This window comes from Peromyscus californicus, unplaced genomic scaffold (genome assembly GCF_007827085.1).
Source record: "Peromyscus californicus insignis strain IS unplaced genomic scaffold, ASM782708v3 Scaffold_13__1_contigs__length_99412109, whole genome shotgun sequence".
In the NCBI taxonomy this organism is placed as follows: Eukaryota; Metazoa; Chordata; class Mammalia; order Rodentia; family Cricetidae; genus Peromyscus; species Peromyscus californicus.
Genome location: NW_026294424.1, coordinates 70,345,189 through 70,363,457, shown reverse-complemented (window position 1 = coordinate 70,363,457; position 18,269 = coordinate 70,345,189). Strand labels below are relative to the sequence as shown.

At 46.9% G+C, this 18,269-nt stretch overlaps 2 protein-coding genes across 3 annotated transcripts in view; both read right to left on the bottom strand.

The window, feature by feature from the left end:
- The window catches only part of Cracd (capping protein inhibiting regulator of actin dynamics), a 123,154-nt gene extending 105,942 nt beyond the window's left edge, over window positions 1-17,212 (bottom strand). Inside the window, exon 1 of the mRNA XM_052735223.1 lies at window positions 17,094-17,212. The gene's annotated coding sequence lies outside the window, so the exon portion shown is untranslated. The remainder of the gene's footprint in view (window positions 1-17,093) is intronic.
- Window positions 17,101-18,269, bottom strand: part of LOC128108549 (spidroin-2-like) — a 105,743-nt gene continuing 104,574 nt past the window's right edge. For both annotated transcript variants that reach the window (XR_008217509.1, XM_052735225.1), the window contains one exon: window positions 17,101-17,245. Coding sequence is in view for 1 of the 2 variants with exons in the window: in XM_052735225.1 (XP_052591185.1) it covers window positions 17,193-17,245 (53 nt within the window). In the remaining variant the exon portion in view is untranslated. The remainder of the gene's footprint in view (window positions 17,246-18,269) is intronic.

The following is an 18,269-nucleotide window of genomic DNA, read 5'->3' as shown; positions in this document are numbered from 1 at the left end:
CCATCTATCACCAGCATACTATGGACAACGGCTCTCTGGGGCCGACTCCTCCATTAGAACTCCCTGCTTGAGAAGCTGGGCATGCAGCTGAGTTGAAAGAGTACTTGCTTAGCTCCATGAAGTCCTGGGTTTGACGTTCAGCACCACATAAAATCGGGTGTGGTGGTACCCGCCTATAAACCCAGCCCTCCTCGGTGGCTTCAGGAGGATCAGAAGTTCAAAGTCCTCCTCAGCTATATAAACATTCTATCTGATGCTAAGCCACAACTAAAGGAGAGCCCGGGCAACAGAACTATAATTTAGGATATCACAAAAGGATCACGTGACCTCCAAGAGAAAAGAGACGCCATTGTACTGTAACCCATGGAGGGTGGGGAGAGAGACACTTCTGAATGTGTTAAGTTTCTACACTTTAAAAGCAAATAGAAATAAGATCCATTTTTATTAACAAATAATACACGGGAACAAAAGAAGAAGTCTTATGATATGGTGGTCTGATGGATGGAGAGACACACGATTCCAGGTTGGGGTCTAAAAAGAAGTTTAAATTCACTTTCAGAGGTATGACCTCTCTGTTTAGAAGGCCACGGAAGAAAATTTCTGTTGCCATTTTGTTTGTTTTGGGGCGGGGTGGCTGTACTCCAAATGCTACTCTGTTTCAAAGGAGGTGAGACAGAGTCCACCCACACAGACGCCCAGTAACTCCTAAGATAAAGTCTGGGCATCCATGAGACGGATGAAAAGCACAGAGATACTTGAGGTGAAAGCTAAGCAACTGTCACCACCTGTCCTAGGTCCTTAATCCTGCGCCACCAACACAAGCGCTACCGTGAAGGGCTCACTCTGGTCTCCTAAGACAGAATTCTGTCCTCGGCTTTTGTCCTTCAGCTTCAAGGGAACAAACCTTTTACAGTCATTTGGTTTTTTAAAACAAATCATCATGGAGGAAGGGACGGATTTGCTTTTTCCACTCTGTGGACACTAAGAGCACATGGCCATGTTTATAAGAAAAAATAGTATTTATGACATATAGTACTTAGAACTTAGTAATAATAATAAAAATACCCTCACAAATGAAGAGTTTTCTTCCTCCACTTCTCCACAGGTACTACGCAGTGCGAGGCAGAACTGCTATTTCCCACTTTATTTCCTCCTGTTTCCAGATGCTATCGCTTCCGCAGCCGAGGAAAGGTGGGCGGAAGCATCTATGGGAGGGCGGAACCAGATCACCTCCAACCTGGCACTTCTCTAGCTCACATTACTCCAGAGCCATTGTCTAACATCAAAGCCCTCTCCTCTTTGTTTCTGAAGTTCACGGGTGTGGGCTGAACAGTCTCTTGTGTCTAAAGGGAACCACAGCATAAGCTTTACAGCAACATCTTAGTTTTTATCTTAGATGAGGCCTCACTCACTCTCTTTCCTAGGCTGGCCTCTAGGTTCAAGAGAGACTCCGACCTCAGCCTCCTGTGTAGCTCGGATGATAACGGTGTCATTCAGATACTTGAACCCCCAAATGAGATCTGGATTCTTAGGGGTTTACATGAGAGCTGCCTGGGGAAGCCCATTCTTTTATGCCCCCAGATAACACACACTTATAGCCTGGTAGATCATGCAGCCTGGTAGAGCCTGTGATTTCTGATGAGGGAAGATAAGAAACGTGTAGGAGAGTCACATGACCGAGAAAAACAAAATCCATTTAAAAATCATCCTACACAAGAAGGAAATGAGGCAAGCTAACAAGCTTTGTAAATTTCATGGTCTAAGCCACAGAAAACTATGGTGGGGCATGACTTTCCCAAACACATGGTGGAGCTGCCCCTGCGGATGGTGTATATGCCCAGGTGGGGAGGAGAGTGTGGGGAGGAAGAAACACCCAGTCTCAGCATAATGCAGACCGCCTCTCCTGGCTGTCCTCATCCCGGTTCTGATTTCTGTTACCCTGAACAGAAGTGTGTGTGGCATCTAGATAAGCCATTTCTTACTTTTTTGAAAAGACAAACCAAGCTGTAGAAAGTGGAAGCGAGACCAAGGGCCACCACCTCGGAGAACCAAGCAGCAGGAATGCCCTGTTGATCTCATCTCCTTTCCATCCCAAGAAAGGCGGGGTCAGTCCACTCACTGCCCCGGTGAGGATTATCACAGGCAAAAATAAGAAGAATTGAAATCAGAGTTTACAGCCAAACTGCTCTAAGCACATCTAATGAAAACAGATATAGGGCCTGTTCGCTGCAAACTATTGGGGTAACTTCAATTTATCTGGTATTGATGCATGACGAGGCCAACTAAACGTTATCCTTAGCTGTATGAAAACGTTCGCCTGGCATAGTAGTGAAAGCTCATGACCCCACCACTGGGGAGATTGAAGCAGCAGATGGCAAGTTGTAGTCTGGGTTACACAGTAAAACTCTGTCTTAAAAACAAAGACACAACCAAACCGCAGAATGTTGAGCAGGCATTTCTCCATGTTAGATTATCCCTTAAGTAGGATACTTCCTGTCTCAGAGCTAACACTGTTGAGCTTAGATACAGGAAAAGGATGTCCCGAGGAGAAACTGAAATACACAGCCTTCTTGGCGACCCTTCTGCCATGGCACTGAAAAACACGTTTCCTCCTCTTTCCTATTTCAACTGTCATGTCTTATTAGGCTTGTGAGTCTGGCTCTCGTAATTGCGTAGACTTTCTGATTTCATTGCCTCTTGTACCTGTGGGATGGGAAATGAGATAATCCAGCACGATGGGATTAAATGCAAGGAGAGTCACCAAGGGCCAAGTGAACACCCGAGAGGTCTGCCAGGGGTTCAGCGCGGACAGTGACTGGCATCTACTGAGCTGACAAAGCTTTGTTTACGTCTGGGTGCTCTACCGAAGACCAGAGAGGTTTTACACAGGTGATCCAGAAGTAAATCCAGGTATTTTTGTACACAGAGAACAGGGGAAAAGACAGCGACTGTCTCTTTAATCGGCAACTCACAGCAGCCCACTTTGTACTGTACCTGAGACTTGAGCGCTCAGAGCCTCGCTGTGGACAGTCTTTGTTAGTTTAATTTCCTCCGAGGCCATGGCTTTTAAATGTTACTGAAATAAAAGAGTACAGCATGCAAACATGTGAGCACAATGCTTACAGACATGAGGAGTGGGCTGTCCCCCACTCACAGCATCGATCGGTTCTGCCGGTCAGGGATGCCGCTCAGGGACGCCTGGTCATCATTACCTTTCAGCACACTGACGCATATAAACGCAACAGAATGGGAGGGGAGGAAACAAAGTAACACCATGATCAAACACTGACGCTCTTACGGCTTGCCACAGCGAACACAATGAGCACACCCAGTGAATTATAGCCCCTGTCACATTGCTGACCCCTGTCCCAAGGAAGAAATTTACTGTGTTCCTCAGACCGGAAAAGGACAGGCAGGATTTATGCAGGGACACTTTCCTTTTTATTAGCAGCTGAGTCAATGTTTATGCTGAGTCAAACCACTTAACCCCTAAAACCAGGAGTAAGAAAACTGTATCTCATCAACTGTCCAAGCGTCTAGCATTTCAACTATTCTGTTTCAAAATGCAGGAAAATGATGTAGCCAGGAGTCATTACACTAAGCAAAATAAGCCGGACTCAGGTAAAATACTGCATGGTTTCTCTTACTGCAGAATCTAGACGTGAAATCACATATGTATATGTAGTGTGTGCATGGATGCATGTGCATGTAATAGAAAAGCAGAAGCAGGGCCTGAATGGGTAAAGAAGGAGCCAGCGGGAAGGAGGCAGGACTGTGGGGGATGGGAACGTGGAATGATACATATGCATGAAGATGCCATGGGGAAATCCATTACTTTGTATGCTAACCTGAAAATTTAATCTAAAATACCAAGCATTAAAAAGATCTCCAATATCCAAACATGCACCTTTTGCTTCTTTTTTAATTCTTCTTGTTTTTATAGTATTTCTTGGGGGAAGTGAACAGGTTTATAAAATAGGATAATATGTAATAGCATTCTCAATTTTTTCTACATTATTTTCCCCAGTTACTCAAAAATTCTTTGCAGATAATCATTTTTATGGATATCACTTATTAAGAAAAAAATTCCCTGACAAATACAATTTTTGAAACCTTTAAATCTCTAAAGTCAAAACTGTGCTTTGACTGTACCTTAGTTACTTTCTTCTTGCTATGACAAAATCTGACTGAAGCAACACAAGGGGAAAAAGATTTATTTTGGCCCAGACTTTAAAGGAATGTGGTCCATCATTGTCAGGGGTGGCAGGGCAATCTGGAGTAGCTTGCTCTGAGGTGGCCAGAGCTGGCCATGAGGCGTCACCTCCGCGGATTGGGAAGCAAGAACCTGACTTCCTCCCTCCTCCCCATTTTATCTGCCTGGGCCCCCAGCTCAGGAGATGCTATCATCCACATTCAGGGTGGGTCTCCCTCCTCAGTTAATTCTCTCTGGAAATGGCCTTACACACACACACATACACACACACACACACACACACACACACACACACACACACACACACACACACACTGTCTCTTCTATGTGGTTCTAGACCAGTCAAGCTGATAATGAAGGCTAGCCACACCACAGAGTATATCCCCAAAGGGTCATGTTTTGGAAGCTTGATCTTCAATGTGGCGGTGTTGACAGATGACCAGACCTCAGAGAGGCAGAACCCAGTGGGAAGTGATTAGGTCACTGGGCACTGCTTTGGGGAAGGATTACATATGGTAGCTCTAATGAGCCCCCCTGCTTGTTCTCCAGAGAGTGAGTTGTAAAACATGAACAAGCTCTCTGGCTCTCCTTCTCATCATGTGATCACTCCCTCTCATACATGTTCCAGCCACGATTTTATCCATCATAATGTGGCACAGCCAGGGAACGAGCACCTAGCCCTTGAATTTCCAAAAGCGCGACCTAAATAAACGTCTTGTGTTTACAAAGTACATGTGGTGGCACATGCTTTTAATCCCAGCACTTGGGATTAAAGCAGAGATAGGTGGTCTCTGTGAGTTTGAAGTCAACCTGATCTATAAAGTGAGTTCCAGGACAGCCAGGGCTGTTACACAGAGAAGCCCTGTCTCTGGACATACAAGGAGAGATCCATAATTTCATCCAGGAATGATTCTCATAACTTAATATCTGAATCTCAATATATGTGTGTTCTTCTTTACCTATACTGTACATTTTTGGGGATTTTTTTAAAATATTGTAGTGAATTTATATTGTACATGAACATTTACATTTATATTATGTTTACATTTATTACCTTGTAAATGAACAATGTGAGTGAAGAAACTCTCGAGATGCATCCACTGAAAACCTCTGCATTCTACCTCACACTCTGTTCCTCAGTATTTCCTCCCTTAGACACCCTTCCTCTGAGCACTTACCTTCAGACAAACCCATGCTGTGACATGCAGAGAGGGGACTCTGTACTGCCCTTACTGGGTGCTGAGCAAACATTGTGGCAGTATGTCCAACTGCATGCTAAGGGGGTGTCCCCAAGATTAATCTCACCCTGTCCCCTCCCTGATAGAACTCACAGTCTTGTGTTATAGCTGTCTGTGGGGAGGAAGGGTGACTAATATTATTCCCACTCCCATTTAACATCATGTGAGAATGTCCCCAGCAGACCCAGATGTTTGGATACTTGGTCCCCAGTGGATGGTACTGTTGGTATAGGCTTAGGAGGTGTGGCCTTGCTGGAGGAAGCACGTTACTGGGTGTGGGCCTCAGGATTTTAGAGGCCACATGCTATTCCTAGAGTGTTCTTTCTGCTTCCTGCTTGTAGCTTAATATTCGAGCGTTCAGCTTGCTGTTTCAGTCACCATGCCTTCCTGCTGTTACGCTTTCCCGCCACGATGGTGATGGACATCCTCTCCCTCTGGACCTGGAAGCCCAAATAAACCTTCCCTTCTATAAGGTGAATTGATCATGGTGTTTTATTGCAGCAGTAGAAGTCTTTTCATCCTCCTCGTATGGAATCAGACACTTTCCTTGGGTTATTGAGTTTACTCTTTATAGAATAATATCTACATTTTCCCTCCTAAACCTTGTCCTACAAAAATTTCAGGACATATTGGCTAGACTTCCATTCTCTTTCCCTTTCTTGATCTATTTTCTTCCCATCTCTCATTTCATTTCCCCACTCCATGCTCGCCTTCCCACGAGTCTTCGTACGGTCCATTTCTTCATTTGCTGTCTTTAAAAACATTGTTTATTGCACGTGTGTGTGCACATACCTTGCGCATGCCATAGGGGGTGTGTGTGTGTGTGTGTGTGTGTGTGTGTGTGTGTGTGTGTGTGTCAGTGAGCAACTCGTGTGAATCAGTTCTCTTCTTCCACCATGTGAGTTCTGGTGACTGAACTCGAGTATTCGGGCTTGGCATCAAGGGCCTCTCCTTCCTTAGCTGTCTAGTAGGCCCAACTATCTCCCCACTTAACATCTGTATCACACTCTGCTTAGTGACTACAGTACTGGATAGATGCCACTGGGACCTTCTGGGCAGTGGCCAGATTTAAAATTCCCAGGAGGTATACTTTTTTGATGAAAATAAATACAAGCCTACCACAAAATGATATTTTGTTTTTATTTCAGCATACAGTAGGCTCATATTTATGTAGTTTAGAAGTCTTGAAAACCTTTGATAAAAGAGACCTTCAGTAATCTTTATTTTAGAGATTTTTTTTTTTTTTTTTTGGTTTTTTCGAGACAGGGTTTCTCTGTGTAGCTTTGCGCCTGTCCTGGAACTCACTTGGTAGCCCAGGCTGGCCTCAAACTCACAGAGATCCGCCTGGCTCTGCCTCCCGAGTGCTGGGATTAAAGGCGTGCGCCACCACCGCCCGGCTTATTTTAGAGATTTAAAAACTATTTTTTATGTATATATGTGTATGCATGTAGTGCCCACAGAGGCCGGAAGAGGGCGTCAGATGCCCTAGAACTGGAGTTAACAGATGATTGTGAGTTGATTGATATGGGTGCTTGGAACGGAACCTGGATGCTATCTGCAAGATCAGCAAGCACTCTTAACCACTGAGACGTCTCTCTAGTCCCTTTTAGGGATCTTTATTGCCACCATCGGCACCGTTACTAGACAAAGCTTCCACTGTTTATCCCGTTGTGCAGCACAGATGTGGATCTGTTTTGTTCCCCAACTGAGGGCGCCTTTTCCCCTGAGGAATGCCATCATAAACGGTGTCTGTGGCGCTCCCTTAAGAAATTCCCCTATGGGCTGGCCATGGTGCTGAACAACACCTGCCCCTAGAACCTGTGACTACTATTACACAAGGGAAAGGAGACTCAGCAGCGGATAGGACACTGCGAGGGATGTTGAGACTGGAAGATTAGCCATAAGATCACAAGGTCTTTTAAAGAAGGAGCCAAGGATGTGAAAATCACAGAAGGAAGGAGCTGTGATGAGGGCTATACAGGTCCGCAGTGGGAGAAGCCTTAGTGGAAGATGTAACATTGCTGGCTTTGAAGAGAGAGGAAGCTGCCCCAAGCCAAGGGAGGCAGGCAGCCTCTACAAGCTAGACAGGAGCAGGCGATTCTCTCCTGCAGCATCCAGAAGGATTAGGCTTCTAATTAGACATTATCACATTAATGGTTAGACAAGGCTGTCGAGAGCCACAGTGTATTCTCAGCCACAAGCAGTCCTGCTGACCCCTGGCTTTAGAGCTACAGTGTATTCTCAGCCACAAGCAGTCCTGCTGACCCCTGGCTTTAGAGCTACAGTGTATTCTCAGCCACAAGCAGTCCTGCTGACCCCTGGCTTTAGAGCTACAGTGTATTCTCAGTTAGGATATTAGTAAGACTGTGTTACATTAAGAAACTAATGTATGTTCCCAGCAAAATTACTGATGTTTCTGTGGATAAGTCCTTTCAAGAACCTCTGATTTATAAGATCTCCAGAATATCTGTAATTTGTGAAAGTGTTAAAATAAAGGATCCCTGCTGTCTTCTGTTTACATCAGAATTCCCCAAAGGCATTTCTCTAAAGACACTCTAGAGAAAAAAATGTCAAAGCTTTCTTCAGAGTTACTCTAGCCTTGGGTACATACTCCCTGACAGAAGCAAGGAGGGCGTGGGGCAGTGGGGCAGTCACGTGGGCGAGGACCAAGAGGAGGGGGATGCCAACTCTAAATGTCCTTCCTCCTCCCCTTTTATTTCATCCAGGTACCCGGCCCACAGCATGCCACCCCCCAAATTCACAGTGTCTTCCCACACAGTCAGTGCTCTCCAAAAACAACCTCACAGATACCAAAAGAGGTGCGCTCAGTCTCGGGGGGACCCTAAATCCAGTCATGCTGACAGTGAAGATTAACCATCACAGCTGTGGAACCTACTTCAGGGAAACTACAGGTTAAGCAGTTCCACCATCAGTGATGGTGTTGGGTGACGCAGACGTTCTCGCATATGTTTACCTATATTTAAAATCCCATCCACTGAAGTCAGTCACTTATTTCTGAGTATCCAGCAGGGCCCAGCATTGTGATGGATACTGGGATTATGGTGGAACAGGATGTAACAAAGACCTCAAGGAAAATGCCACAGGTTCAAGGAGATTATCTTCCAGTAGAAGAGAGGACTTTTTTTTTCTTTTTGTTTTTCAAAACAGGGTTTTTCTGTGTGACTTTGGAGCCTGTCCTGGAACTTGCTCTGTAGACAAGGCTGGCCTCGAACTCACAGAGATCCGCCTGCCTCTGCCTTCCTAGTACGGGGATTAAAGGCATGCGCCACCACTGCCTGGTGAGAGGACTTTTTTTTAACCGATAGTCACACGCCAGGTAGAACTGAAGCTCTGTTTATGATGGGGTGCAGATAGACGTTCACATGAACTGCCATGCGAGTCTACAGGAAAGAATCACTTCCGGGAGGGGAGAGGTCAGAGGACCCACCATTTGTAAACGTGTTTTAGGACAGCTGAGTGGCTGAGCAAAAGAAACAGAGGGGATGGAGCCCAGGTGAGCAGCCGTCTCTAGGACAGGCACATTCAAGTCACTGCAGCAGTGTTCCCAGGTGGGGCAGTGTGTAGGGTCCTGGTAAAACCTGTCCTTATTCGTCAGATGATCAAAATTATGAACTGGGGTTCTAGTAGAGTGCCGACATTTACAATAAAAACCCGAATTACACATCAAAAAAGCACATGTCATCAAATCCTGAATGTGAAACCTACATTCTGTCTCCATGTTCCTCTGGGGCTGTTTTTCAGCATGGCAAGGACTTGGTGAGGCTTGTGCCCAGCACTTTCGGGGCTTTTGTCTTTCCAGAGAAGCACGGCCTCCTTCATTGTTCCCTGGACCTCTGAACTTCAGAATTAAAGTCACTTACTTCAAAGAACTTAACACCAGTTCTGAGGCTGTGCATATAAATGAGGGTTTCACTTTGATAGGAAATGGTAGTGGAGGCCCCTCTCCCTGCTGACTTTTTGCTTTTTGTGTGCAGCGTCCATTTTGGTCTCCTTAGGAGCAAGACTCTATTGCTATTTGTCCTTTGTAAGCCTGGAGCGCAGAGCCCTGCCTTTTCCGTGGGAGGCATTTGGCACGTTAGCCCAAATGTTGAAAGGACCCTGGGATGTGAACGCTTGCCAACTGGAGCCAGTGTAGAAAAGAAATGAACTTTTACTTCTTTTAACAAGGAAAAGATTAAAATGGGTGGCATTTTAGGGGTGGGAAACCCAGCGTATTTTTCTCCCCGGGTTTTAGGCTCTTGAACACTGTGCCCAGGCTTACGCCAATGCTGCGGGCCAGTCAAGCAGTTGGCTTCTCACGTTACCCTAGAGGAGCAAGGGAGGACTGGGAGTGTCAGGAGGTCCCCTCCCAAGAATGTTCATATGGTGTGACCTTTAGTGATCGTGGGTCCCCCTTGTTTGTCTGGCAAACACCTTCTCCTTTTTCCAGAGGGCTCAGATGGCACCCCTGGGAGGCCCCTCTTTCTCCCCGTGCTGGGCGTTGACTTTGTCTTTTATGCTCCAGGCATTCTGTGCAAAACACTCTCAAATGTCACTCGCCACACTTTATCCTGTTATCTGTTTACATATCCGAGTTCAATTCGGTGAAGTTCGGTTCACATGGCAATGCCCTTGGTATTTGCTAAAGCTACATTCAAAAGCTCCAAGGTAGGCGGGACCCTCGGCTTTCAAGCTGCCTCCTCCTGTAAGGGGCAGACAAGTACATGAGTCCTTCCAGGCCTCCTCGGAGGCAGAACAAGAGGCAGCAGACAGATGGTTCAGGGGAGGGCGCGACATGAACCCCTAGACAGCAGGGTCTCATTTCACATCCTTAGCCCCGGGCACCATGTCTGGTGCCTACGCAGTCCCACATGCTAATGGAAGGAGGGAGAGAGGAGAGGAGCCACAGAACTGCCCCCTTGCAAGCCCACCACTGAACTTTGTGGTCAATACAATCCCGGTGCTCTGCGGTAGAATTACGAGGCTCTTGGAAGTAACTTTTTGGAGTTGAAAGCAGGTGATTCAGTCCTATCTCATGCACAATACAGGACATGATATTCACCTGTGGTGGAGATAAACCAGCATGAGCCTGTATGTAACTGTGGTCCCAGGGCCTTTGTTAACGACGCTAGCCTTTCAGGAGGCCTTAGAAGACAGATGTACAGGTGGCCTTCACTGACTAAGCCACCAGCTCCACTTAACCCAATTCTTCGGCTCTGCGGTCTTAGAACATGGCCTCTTTTTGCTACCACAAAAGGATTTAATGAGAATTTCAGTCCTGCAGAATCTTGTTTGCCACACACTTTCCCCACTCCTCCACCTGTGCTACTGTCTTAGGTTTCGCCAGGCAGATGGAGAGGGGACTCACATTTCAAGGCTTCACAGTCTGCATCCCAGATCCCTTCCCCAGCAGGGACTGTTGTCCTAAGGAGGTCCCCAGGAGATGACAGTGTAAGTATGCCTCAAATTTTCATCCCCAGCAGCTGGTATCATCTAACACCCTCGGGAGAGACACGGCTTTGTTGCTTAGGCTAGCAATCTAATCTCTAGATCCTCAGCCAAAATATCAATTACAGGTTCAGCTGCATGATGGGATGTATCGGGGTTCAAACAGCGAGGACAATGGCATAAGTCAGGGGTTGGGGGGCAGGTGGCTGAAGGGATTGGGCCATATGGCAGAGGTGAAACAAGGTAAAGCTGACTTCTCACGTCTCTGCAGATGAAGCAATTTCATCCTAAAGTACAGTCTGTCTCATGAAGCAGCAGCAGGGGTGCTCGCGTCCCTGAGGTGGTTTTCTTGGAGAATTCAATTAGAAACTACTGGTACTCTGACAGCATGTTAGCGCTCCTGAGGAAGGATGAGATTGTTGAAAAATGATTTGTAATTACAAGCTTTTTTTACATGCCACAACAGGTCACATGCTGTACCACTCCATTTATATGAAAAATCTAGAATGAGTAAACGCATAGAGATGCAAAGGAGATGGATGGATGCCAGGAGGCAGGGGGAGGGAGGGGGGTAACTAATGGGTACAGAGTTTCACTGGAGGAAATGAAGATGTTTTGGAATGGGTCGGAGGTAATAAATTTGTGACCTGTGAATGTTCTAAATATATCGAATTTCTTCACTTGGAAATACTTTAAAGTGGATTATTTACCATTGTGCTATGGTCCTGGGGACTGGACCCAGAGCCTCACACACGCTAGGCAGGCATTCTGCCATTCCTACCCCCACGACCCCCGTTTTTTCCTTTCCTTTTTTTTTTTGAGACAGGGTCTCCCTAAATCACCAAGGTTGGCCTTGAATTTGTGATTCTCCTGCCTCAACTTCCTAATTAGCTGGTATGACAGACTTGTACCATTGCATCCAGCTTAAAATGGTTAATCTTGGAAAGAAAAATAAATTGAACAGTTAATTTTATGTTATGTGAATCTGATCTGAATATCTAAAAGTGTACTAAAGTATTCACAGTTTCTCAACAATATGAAATTACTGGGAAATAAGGGTAAGCCTTTATTCCCATTGCAGTGATGGGACAATTGAGTCAGCATGGGACTTGCCAGAGGCTTATAGTAGACAATGGAAACAAATGGCTCCTGGTTTATTTGGCCACACACACTAGTGTGTGTGTGTGTGTGTGTGTGTGTGTAGGTCTGTATATATATGTGTGTGTGTGTGTGTGTGGGTGTGTGTAGGTCTGTGTATATGTGTGTGTATCTGTAGAACTGTGTATATGTGTGTGTGTGTGTGTGTGTATGTGTGTGTGTGCGCGCACGTGCATGTACGTGTGTATATCTGTGTAGGTCTGTGTATATGTGTGTGTGTGTGTGTGTGTGTGTGTGTGTAGGTCTGTGTATATGTGTGTGTGTGTGTGTGTGTGTGTGTGTGTGTGTGTAGGTCTGTGTATATGTGTGTGTGTATCTGTAGAACTGTGTATATGTGTGTGTGTGTGTGTGTAGGTCTGTGTGTCTGTGTGTGTCTGTATGAGTATATATCTGTCTCTCTGTGTGTAGGGTAGGGCAGAAGCCCAATTCATGTATCTTCCTCTTCAGGTTCCGCCTTATTCTTTGAAAGGGGGACACTCCCTGAACCTGGCACTCATCAGGAAGTCCCTGGGAACCCCTTGCCTCTGACCCCCGCTTGCAGATCAGCTCTGGCATTACAGGCGGCCCGGCAGACATTTTGCCCTCTGAGCCATCTCCCCAGCCCTGACTCTGATTCTTAATCAGCAGGGACCATCTCAGGAGCACTGGCTATCTACCAGCAGTTCCCCAGTGACAACGACATCATCAAAGTCGCTGAAGGGCTGATAGGGTAGCTCAGTGTGCAGTGCTAGCCTGGGACGCACTAGGTCCTGGGTTTGAACCCCAGCACTGTCCCAAACTACAACACAACAACACAACCCTACCATGTCAATCAAACAGGCCTGTGTTTACTCGACGCTGAACACCAGCCTGTCTGGCTGTAGGGAGCAGGGCTCTGTGGCGGTGATGACATCAGACCATGATGACAGGCCATTTTCATTCAATAGAAGATTTGGAAGACCTTGTAATTTCCACATGCTTTCAGGATCAGAGCAAATGCACACTGTCAGAGAGCAGAAGGACTCCGGGAAGAAGGCAGTGTTTTTCTTTCCAACGCTGGTACTGGGAAAAACGCATGCTTCAGCACACACCTCCACAGCAGCCAGCACTGAGTGGAAGGCCAAGCACCACAGCTTACGGGGATCAAAGCAAATTGCTGAAGGGGAGAAGGGGGATCTGAAAGGAAACTGCTAGGCAGTGACCGGAAACAGCAAACCTGGGGAAGGCAGGTGGGCTGCCAATCTTCCCTGCACCTTCTCTTTCTACACATACCATTTAGCCAAAGTCATGGGCAATCAGACCTCCTTGTGCTCCCCAGTCATCCCCTTACAGCCTCCTTGTGCTCACCTGTCATCCCCTTACAGCCTCCTGTGCTCACCCGTCATCCCCTTACAGCCTCCTGTGCTCCCTAGTCATCCCCTCACAGCCTCCTGTGCTCACCCGTCATCCCCTTACAGCCTCCTGTGCTCCCTAGTCATCCCCTTACAGCCTCCTGTGCTCCCCAGTCATCCCCTTACAGCCTCCTGTGCTCCCCAGTCATCCCCTTACAGCCTCCTGTGCTCACCATCATCCCCTGCACAGCCTCCTGTGCTCACCATCATCCCCTTACAGCCTCCTGTGCTCCCTAGTCATCCCCTTACAGCCTCCTGTGCTCACCATCATCCCCTGTGCAGCCTCCCTGTGCTCCCCATTCATCCCCTTACAGCCTTCTGTGCTCCCTAGTCATCCCCTTACAGCCTCCATGTGCTCACCAGTCATCCCCTGCACAGCCTCCCGTCCTCACCAGTCATCCCCTTACAGCCTCCCTCCTCACCCCGTCATCCCCTGCACAGCCTCCCTGCCCTTATCATCTTGGTAATTCCTATTCTTTCTGGTTTGATCTCATGCGGTTTTCTTCCTCTCAAGGCTTTGTTTTTCTTCTCCGATTGAAAACAGTGTCAATCCTATGCAACCTCGACTGAGATTTAGACACTGCTCTGATGTGACTACCTTCGGCCGGGACACCGTTCTTAACCATGTGTCCTCACAGGCACGGACAGTGCTCCATTCCATGTGGGTGCAGCTTTCCTTTTACAGTTACTGCTCTCAAGACCTTGCCTAACACATAACTCCTTGTGTGGTCTCACACTCACAAATGTCTAAGACAAGCTTCATATCTAAGAGGCATTTAAATATACTGAAAAACAGAATATATTAAATGCTTCAGAATCCCTTAGTTCCAGTGTATTAAGCCAAGTGACTCAGAGACTGTGGTGTGTGTGGATGTGTGTAATTTTTTCCTATGTTACATGAGAAAAAAATGTGTTCCTGTCACTAAACGTTCTACACACTACAGAAATGGTAGTGTTATTTTCCTGGGAGAAGTCCTAAAAAGGAGAAAAAGCATCTGCCCCCTGTATTTGTCACCTTGCCCTCTGTGTATGTCATGCTATGAGGTGAAATGCACAATGGGGGGAGAGATCTGGGTGAGGAGGCTCTTCCCTTTAACAGGAATGAGGAGGGAGAGCCAACGTGAGATCTCAGAGTTGAACAATACAGACAGACTGCAAGGTTGTGTTTGTGTAACTCCTGTTCCAGGCAGAGCAAGTCCCCGTCAGCTCTGACCCGTTAGCAAGGGCACATGGGTGGCAAGGTGGAATCCACACTGGCCTGGCTCTCTCAATCACTGACTCTGAGCTTTGGTGAGTGTTGGAGTGTCCTGAGACGGTACCTCTGCATGCACAGTGGGGATGGGAATGTTCCACAGAAGATGGCTGTGATGGATTGAACTGTGTCACCCTCGCCTAAAGATAAGCCGAGGGCTTGACTCCCTACCCCATACCTCAGAGCAGCCTTATTTGAAAACAGGGTTGCTGCTCAGGGAACCAGTTAGGAAGACTTTGCAGCTGAGAAGGGTGGGCCATTAACGCAATGTCCGGTGTCCCTGTAAGGAAAGGGGAAAGGCCTTGGAAGACACGTACAACAGGGATGCTATGTGAAGACCTGCATAGAAACTGAAATGAGGCAGCTGCAAGCCAAGGACTACCAAAGATTGCCAAGAACACCACAGACAGGAAGGAAGAGAGAAGGAAGCCAGCCCCCACTGTGAATCTGGCAGGGAACAGGCCCTAACTAGAGGCTGGCTTGATAAGGCTACAGAACCATGAAATGGTGAATTTCTGTTGTTTACAGCCACCTGGTATTGGTACTTTGTTACAGCAGCCCCAGAAAACTAGTATGGTTTGTTTATTGTGTGTGTGTGTGTGTGTGTTTGTGTGTGTGTGTGTGTGTGTGTGTGTGTGTGTGTGTGTGTGTGTGTGTGTGTGTGTATGTATTTTAACTGTAAAGGAAACACCCTTAGAATAGGTCACATTGACAAGAAAACACAGCAACTCTTATTATTTGGCTATTTTTGAACACGTGCCCCACAGTTCATGTGTTAGAAGCTTAGTTTTTGAATGGAATAATACTGGGATGTGGGAACCTCCCTGCCTCCCTGGTGATGAGGGCTGTGCCTTCGAGGATGGACAGATGTCACTGCAGTGTTGGCTTATCTCGAGTGGGCTTGAGTTTGGCCCTCTCTTGCTCCTTAGTCTTATGCTGTTGACCTTCTCCTTCTTCCGTGGCATAGCACAACACCAAGGCTCTCACCGGATGCCAGTGGCATGTGCCTGGACTTTGCAGCCTCCAGATCCACGAGCCAAATGAGTGTTTTCTTTATTGCCCAGTCTCGGATATCCTTTCACAGAGGTGGAAATGGTACCTAAACCATGGGAGCATATTTCTTTTCTTTGGACCTGACATTGCATCGCCACATTTACCTCCCATTACCTTCCACCCATTCACCCTGTCGGAGCACACTGGCTCCTGGCTACGCCTGCAGCATGCAAGCTACGTTCTTTTCCTCCTGACCTTGATATGGCTGCTTCCTCCGCCCGGAACATGCCCAGGGCAAACCCTGACTTCCAGACTTGCCTCAATGAGAACTTCTCACAATGAGACACTGCAGTTTGGATCAGCTCCCCAACACTCACTGCCCCTCATTCTCCTCCACTCTCCTCGTTCCCCACATCCTCACTAGATCCTAACATCCTGCACCACATGCCTTCTCGTATCATCTATGACGGCTCCCTCATTCTTGGACATTAGCTGTTTTCTTCACTGACATGAAGGAGCATCTAAACAGGGTCTAGTTCACAAGAGGTGCATAACAGAGGTGCATAACATTCATCATTCATTTTAGGGCAGTCATATCCACCTCATCATGATGGAGCTGCTCACAAGTGCTGCAAAAGTAATTAGAAACAATCAAAAACTCCCAATTCCCTCCATCTACCAAGCCCTCTCTCAAGGTAGAATAAACGCAATGGATGGTGATTTTTTATAGCTTCTTTTAAGTGACTCCTTCAGAGGACCTGTCACAGGAGGAGAAATGCCAAGACGTGGGTAACAACTCTTTGACAAAGCTCGACGTGTGGGCCAAGTGTCACCAGGTGTCTAAGTACACAACCCTTGCCATAAGTAATACGGATGGCTATTTCCTTTGACCTTTAACTCCCGTTATCTAAGGTCAAGAGAGTGGAAGGACACTACTCCTGGGAGGGAGGCAGGTGGAGAACGTCTCCCGGTCTCAGCACTCGGAAGATGAGTACTGAGTACTGAAACACAGTACTCCATGCTCTATGATGCCAAGTCACCATGGGATAAAAGGCTCTTCCCTACACCACAGAATGGTATAACAGAAAGAAAGTAATAAAAAAAATAATGACGACCTACTTGTATTTTATGCCCCCTCCTTTTCCTGTGTTTGTGTGTTTAATCAAACGTAGGAGTTCAGAGAACATAAGTGACCTTTTCAAGTTTACTCAGCGGCCAAGTAGGAGGGCAGGGAACCATACTAGGACCGGAAGATCACAGGGGACAGCGGTCTCCCAACTCCACATTTAGTGAACGCACCCTGACCATTTTGCAGCCCTGCTCACAGAAAAAAAAAAAAAAAAAAAAAAAAAAAAAGAAACATTCTCTGGTAGCTTCTCCACAAGCGACTTCCCAGCCAGTGCTCTAGGCAGGTGACTTACCGTTACGAAGGGCCACAAATCCTATTACTTCTGCTGGGTAAATCTCCACCAAACTCTCCTTCTTGTGAAAAAGCAGACCCACGCGTGGGGGTGTGTGCGTCAGGAACCGGGGTGCAACACCGAGACAGCCTGGAAATCACAGCTCTTGGGAACTGTTGAGACAAAAACAAAACACCAAACACATTTGATGTCTTTCATCCTCGCTCAGAAGCCCCTCAGCATGGTTCTCTTTTCTGCTTCTCAACCGAAATCAGTGAAAAAAGAAAAAACACGGTGGGCGCTGTTTGCTCTGCAAGCCTTTTAATTAGGTTTAAGTAATACTGCATTTCATTGCTTAGCCTGTATTTTATTGTAAGGCTTTACCATATTTACTAAAACTTCCTGCTTTTGAGGGGACCGAAAGGATCCCATCCATGAATACCGGCGTTTCTGTATTGCTATGCCCAGCATTTTCTCTTTTACTCTTCATGGGAGATCAGCTAACCCTGGAGGAGGCAGGGGGACACAGTCAGTGTAGCAGAGAGTGAAGGCGGAACTCACCAGGTTATCCTTTCCTCCAGAGGTAGGACGGACACCTTTTTGCTCAAATTCCAATCAGATTTAACTAGGTTAACATTTCCTGTGGGTAGGACATGCACAGTCCCTTCCGGCTCTGCCTGGATAAAAACCATGACACGAGATAGTGGATTTTAACTGGGAACTGAGAGGGACATGTCCAGGGGAAAAAAACCTCAGTTTTGACGGTGTCCTTTGTAAATCCAGTGAGATGGGACAGAGACAATAAGAAACCACTCCACATGGGTTGAAACAACTGTATAGAAGAGGCTCCTCAGCTCCTGGCTGTGAAGGACTCACACATCAGACTAACTTTCCACCGAACGCAACTAGACACTCAGGTAAAAATCATCTCAAAGTGTGTTTCAAGGCATGGGGAGAGCTGGGCATGGTGGTGCATGTCTGTAATCCCAGCATTCAAGTGTACACACACACACACACACACACACACACACACACACACACACACGCACACGCACACGCACACGCACACGCACATGCGTACGCACGCACGCACACACCAGCACCAGCAGCTGCTGTCACCATCAAGACACAAGAGGCTGACATACCGAAGACAGAGGAGTGAGACCAAAACAGATCAGTACCACCTTTCCTTTCAAG